At 35.4% G+C, this 5,888-nt stretch overlaps 1 protein-coding gene across 3 annotated transcripts; it reads left to right on the plus strand.

Annotated features, from left to right (window-relative positions):
* Positions 1-1,165: 1,165 nt before the first annotated feature.
* Positions 1,166-4,919, plus strand: LOC105114131 (protein CHUP1, chloroplastic-like). 3 transcript variants are annotated; one of them, XM_011010563.1, is made up of 6 exons: positions 1,166-1,273; positions 1,332-1,353; positions 1,849-2,079; positions 2,170-2,285; positions 2,982-3,752; positions 3,842-4,919. In XM_011010563.1, the coding sequence occupies exons 3-6, from the start codon at positions 1,875-1,877 to the stop codon at positions 4,745-4,747; spliced, it is 1,998 nt and encodes a 665-aa protein (XP_011008865.1). In that variant the 5' UTR covers positions 1,166-1,273; positions 1,332-1,353; positions 1,849-1,874; the 3' UTR covers positions 4,748-4,919. The 3 variants fall into 3 exon arrangements, with proteins under 3 accessions (XP_011008865.1, XP_011008864.1, XP_011008866.1); XM_011010562.1 differs by having other exon boundaries at positions 1,166-1,352; XM_011010564.1 differs by lacking the exons at positions 1,166-1,273; positions 1,332-1,353 and adding an exon at positions 1,361-1,656 and having other exon boundaries at positions 1,848-2,079.
* Positions 4,920-5,888: the final 969 nt, after the last annotated feature.

Genomic DNA, 5,888 nt, shown 5'->3' on the forward strand with positions numbered 1-5,888 from the left:
ATCAATATAGTAATGATAAATGGGTTATTTGAAATTATATTATAACTAACATTAAGTGTTTTTGGTAGAGGAACAAAAAGGTCATTACATTGCAATGTAAATGAATGTGTAGTTAACCATCTAGGTGGTGGCCAAGTGGTAAGGACTTGGGATCAAAGGGTTTGCTCCCTCTGTGATCTCAGGTTCGAGTCCTTGGTTGCTCATATGATGGCCACTGGAGGCTTACATGGTCGTTAACTTCAGGGCCCGTGGGATTAGTCGTGATGCGCGCAAGCTGACCCGGACACCCACGTTAATCTAAAAAAAAAAAAAAAAATGAATGTGTAGTTACAATATTTTTCGGAGGGGTTTTAGCTCGTTCTAATTATTTGAAAAAATATATCAAAAGAAATTATTTCAAAAAAAATTTAACAAATTATATATATATAAAAATTAATAGGGATTTAGAAAACTTATTTACCTTTCATTTTAGAAAATCTTTTTTGTTGTTGTTGTTGTATTTAAAAGAAAAAAATTCCATTGATTCAAATGAAATTTTTTTTCTTCTAAAAATAAAAAAATTATTTTTCATTAAAATAAATTCCAGGAAGATTTTCCTAGCTTCTAAATATTATTTTTCTCTTAAAAAGAAAAAAGGTTCAGAATCTGGGTGTTTGTAGTTTCTAACCAAAATTTCTCTTTCAGACAATAAAACAAGTCAACTTGTGTCTCTCTGCCTCACCTAAGTTTTTGATATGCCATTAAAAAGAACACGTACGAGACAAGACAGAAACCCCACAAGCTATACGTTTTTATTATTAATTAAATCAAATACGTACCATCTTAGAAAAAAAACTAATAGGGTTCAAAATTATATTTTTTTTTGTCAAGATTGATTTTTCTGCCGAGGGAGAGAAAAAATAAAATAAAAATATATTTTTAATTTTTTCTTTAATTTTACAGTGAAAAGAGATAGCTCAATAAAAAACGTTGTTTAAATAAATTATTTAAAGATTATTATTTTTTATTTCCATGATTCTTTTAAATATTTTTCTTAAAAAATTAAAAGTAGTTAAAGTACAAATAACTGTATAAGTTATTAAAATTATTCTTTCATTGAAATACACATAAATAATTATATTTATATTGTTCAAAAAAACTATATCAATAATTTCGCTTTCTAGACAGCGCGCTTGCCACGGAAGATTCAATGCCCTTGCAATCCCTCTCTTTAATAATTTAGTCTTCTTTCTCTATCAAAATTATATATAACTGAATTTTCAAGTTGGGTTTTTGTCATACCTCCTTTTATTTTATTTTTTTAATTTTTTAAACTTGAAATGGCTTGTTTTGATCTCGGTTTCTGTTTCTGGGTATGCACTTTGTCTTATCGACATGAGCTTTTTTTCTCCCTTATTTTTTGTCTCGTTGATCCTTCTGGTTTCTAGCTCTAGGCTTGTATTCCAACAGAACGAGCATGGTTGATAAAGGCGTTGCTTTTTTGGGATTTTTCTTATTCATCAATTGTTGCTTTAACATGGCGCGGATCATTACTTGTTTAGTTTTTTTAAGCTCTCTGTTTAGAAGAAATCAGCATGCTTTGAATTAAATTTTGCTTCTTTGATTATTCATTTCTCCCTTTTGGCCACCTCTCATCTTAAAACTAACGTATTAAATGTAAGGTTTGGCTTATTCTGGATTCTTGGTTTTATATGGTAAGGACCATGGGGTTCATGGTCTTTCTCTATGGTTTTTTAGAATCAAGATTAATTCTATGTGGGTTTTGCTGGTTCGTCAATATATATATGCTCTTGTTGTCTGTTAATGGAAATATTAGGCTGGCTAATATTGGTTGTTTTGGCTATGTAGATGGAGGATGATGATGAAGACGACCTATGAATTATGATCTCTCTCTCTCTCTATTTTTCATGTGGATTCATAAGTTGACTTGTATCATGGTAAAAGATAAAAGTGATATAAGGCCTGTTTTAATCAAATTTGGGGTGGCTTTAGTACTCTCTTCTGCTGGATTTCTCCTTGCACGCTTGAAAATCAACTGGAATAAGTCTTCCCAGCTTCCTTGCTCCCCACGCTCTTCAGGTTTCATCTCCTTATCCACTGATGACTGACTGGTCTTGCTTTTATTTCTGTCCATGTTTTGATAATTCTGTCTATTTCCATTGTTTATAGATCATGGTAGTGAGGTTGACATTGGGGGGGAAAGAACTCGGCACGGAGACGATCTTCAAGTGAAGAATAGAACATCGAGTTCTGGCAGTGTCGCTTCAATTTCAGCAGAAAGATATGTAAGTTTCGTTCATAAATTTTGATAGTACAGGATAATGTTTTCTATTGCTAATATTCAATGCATTTAGTTTGATTAATAGCAACACTTGAATTAGCAACTGCCTTTCTGTAGTGAACTCAAGATGGCAAAGTGGTGATCGGTGAACCTTGTAGTATTTCCTTTGTTTTACTTTACTTTTTGAATCGAACAATTTTATTGTGAAAGCATTTCTAAAATCAGTTTATCTAATAGAAATTGAATTGTTTTGTTTTCTCATCACCTTACTACATGTTTACCTTTTGTGAATATATCCGTAAAAACTGAACCCGCCACTTCTCCCTCAAGAAATATTTGAAGGAATTAGGGAAAATTATGAGCTCGCTAGGCCATGGAAAGACTTCATTGTAAGTTCTGCCTGAGTAAAAAATATGAGGGCACCAGAATAAAGTATTTAACTCGTTTAATATGGTGTCTAAATTCTACTCTGCGCTCCTTTTATTTTTCTGCAGAATGATGTTTGCGGGTAAAATCTGTCGCTCTGGATTATTTCATAGAGTAACTTGTACTCCATTTATCAGGAGTCATTTTAGAAAACTAAATTCTCTTACCTGTTTGTTTGGCTATTGAGCTGTGGTTTATGGCTCTTCAAAAGATGCAAATTTTATGTCTTTGTTATTAATAGTTGAAAAGTAATTTCATGCTTTCTGTTCCACAGGATGACTCATGCGTGATGAATGTTGCTGTTAATAATTCTAAGGTTTTGTCTCCAAGCAGTGTTCACAGTGGGGATAAAGATGGGTATCTCTTGCCTGAATTCAATGATCTTGTGAAGGAATTGGACTTTACTGCCAATAATTCTAAGACATCTAAGAAAGAAGAAACAATTATATCAGATGTGGAAACTCCAAGATCCTCCAAAGGTGTGGAAAAGGTCGATTATGAGCAAGATATCAGGCATCTGAAGAACATAGTCAGAATGCTTCGAGAGAGGGAAAGAAACCTTGAGGTCCAAATGCTTGAGTTTTATGGCCTAAAAGAGCAAGAAGCAGCCGTGATGGAGTTGCAAAACCGTTTGAAAATAAACAACATGGAGGCTAAGTTGTTCGCTCTGAAAATTGAGTCCTTGAGCGCTGATAACAGAAGACTGCAAGCTCAAGTGGTTGATCATGCGAAAGTTGTTGCCGAGCTTGATGCTGCCAGGTCAGAACTTGAACTGGTGAAGAAAAAACTAAGGTCTGAAGCAGAGCAGAACAAGGAACAGATATTGTCCCTTAAGAAGAGAGTTTCTAGGTTGCAAGAGCAGGAAATCAAGTCTGCTGAAACTGATTCAGATATTAAAATGAAGTTGCAAAGGCTGAAGGATTTGGAGATTGAGGCAGAAGAGTTGAGGAAATCTAACTCCAGATTGCGTCTAGAAAACTCTGAATTGTTTTCTCAGCTGGAGTCCTCCCAAATCCTTGCTAATTCCATTCTGGAGGATCCAGAGGTAATTAGTAATTAGTTCATTCTTGATAATTCATGCGTCATTATATCCGATTATCATGTGATTCATTTTCCAGTTTCATTTTGTTGCAGACAGAAACATTAAGGAAGCAGGGCAATCAATTACGGCAGGAAAATGAGGCCTTGTCAAAGGAAGTTGAGCAGCTCCAAGCAGACCGGTGTAGTGATGTTGAAGAATTAGTCTATCTTCGATGGGTAAATGCTTGCTTGCGATATGAATTGCGCAATTTTCAGCCCCCTCATGGTAAAACTGTTGCAAGAGACCTTAGTAAGTCTCTAAGCCCTAGGTCTGAGATGAAAGCAAAACAGCTCATACTTGAATTTGCAAATACTGAAGGAATGGCGGAGAAGGGGATCAACATAATGGAGTTTGAACCTGATCACTGGTCATCCTCCCAGGCCTCCTATATCACAGACGCAGGAGAACTTGATGATCCTCTATCACCAAAAACGAGCTACTCAGGGAAAACCAAAATGTTCCACAAGCTTAGGAAACTTTTATTGGGAAAGGAGACTCATAATCACAGTCATGGATCATCAGGTGACAGAACTGGAGTGACAGGAGATTCTGATTCTCCAAATGTTAGTTTAAGTGTTTCAACACCAACAGACGCCACAAGTGATTTGCAATCTACTGGAGGTCAAACTCCATCCTTCTATTCATCCAGGCATTCGTTTAGAAATTCCATGGATATCCAAAGAATCAGCAGGAGTCTGGAGAACAGTCAGAGATTTAGGGAGGTAGGATCGTCTAGTGGGCATATGAGATTTTCATCAGGTAGAAGTAGCGATTTGTCACTTGACAATTTACTGGATCAGGACTTGCATTCTATTGAGAAATCCGAGATGGCAAAATTTGCTGATGTTTTGAAGGGCTCCGGAGGTAGAGCAGGAAATGGCAATAGGATGGACAAGTTGCACAGAAAATCAGTATCAATCGGCTCATTTGAGGCTTTCCGTAGCTCCTCTTCGAAATAATCCCACCTCATAACCTCTTCGTTGTACTCTCGAAACCTTAAGCGAAGGATTTACCAGTCAGTGTAGCTTCTCCATAGTATTCACTAATGACATCACAGAAAGTAGTTTTTGTGGAAAAAGACGCGTTTTATATATGATAAATGTTAAGAGTTGCCATATTAATCTTCAAAAACTGTCAACTCCAGTCCACCTCCCTCTTTGGAGATACCTTGCAATAGTGGGATCAAGAGTTGTTGAAGTCTGAGTAGCATCGGTGCCTTTTCAGAAAGTTCCCCACTAGAAAAACTACCTTGCTGATGAAGATGAAGTTAGCTTTCTTTAGACTAAAAAATCACTGAATTTGTGGTGGTTTCACAAAACCAAAACCAACCGGATCCCTTTGTAGCCAGCGAAGGAAAATGACGCTGGAGACTAATCCTCGTGCTTTACTCTGTTGTGAACGGGGGTATTTATTTAAGAAGTACAGACATGTTAAATGATTTTTATAAAAAAAGCGAGCTCTAATTTTTTATTTGACCAAGCTAAGCACTCGAAATGTCTACTATTACTGCTACTGTAAAACAACAAATCCCAGCATCTTCACTCACTTTTCTCCCATTCACGCAATCTATAAAATTAATCCTTTCTATCAAGCAAAGTATTACTATGACTACTACTTTTACGAGGTTCATTTGTCTCTTAATAGATTTTCATTCTCTATCTAAAATGCTTCCATGTTCTCAGTTCTATAGCTATATAAAAGTGAATGCAACTTGAATTTAACAGACTGCTCTTCTTGTTTTACGTTCCAGCTTAGATAAATAGTCTTCTTGGTCCACAGCCACAAACACTATTCTTGGTTATTCTAAACACCAAGAAGAATGACAGTCCTGGCCACTTAAAAAGTTAAATAATATCGGATTTAGGTGAGTATTATTCTAAAAATGTTTTGTAGAAAAAAAATTATTGTGAATGCCTTCATATTTTATTTTTATATTAGCTTTCTTCCATGATGTCTCTTCGTGTTGTCTGGACATGGAAGTCATAGAAAAAATTTCCAAACTAATTACCAACACCCATTGTCTGAAATTTACGTAATAGCATCGCATATCCTGAAATGGTTTTTTAGCTTGTCATGTTTTTATGTATTCTTAATTTCCCT

Source organism: Populus euphratica, unplaced genomic scaffold, assembly GCF_000495115.2.
Source record: "Populus euphratica unplaced genomic scaffold, PopEup_1.0 scaffold487.1, whole genome shotgun sequence".
NCBI classification, from domain to species: Eukaryota; Viridiplantae; Streptophyta; class Magnoliopsida; order Malpighiales; family Salicaceae; genus Populus; species Populus euphratica.

Excerpts from the sequence above, each read along its gene's own strand:
- LOC105114131 (XM_011010562.1), top strand. The coding sequence starts at position 1,875 with ATGAATTATGATCTCTCTCTCTCTCTATTTTTCATGTGGATTCATAAG. Across the intron at positions 2,286-2,981 it reads CAATTTCAGCAGAAAGATAT|GATGACTCATGCGTGATGAA; the intron begins GTAAGTTTCGTT and ends TCTGTTCCACAG. Across the intron at positions 3,753-3,841 it reads CCATTCTGGAGGATCCAGAG|ACAGAAACATTAAGGAAGCA; the intron begins GTAATTAGTAAT and ends ATTTTGTTGCAG.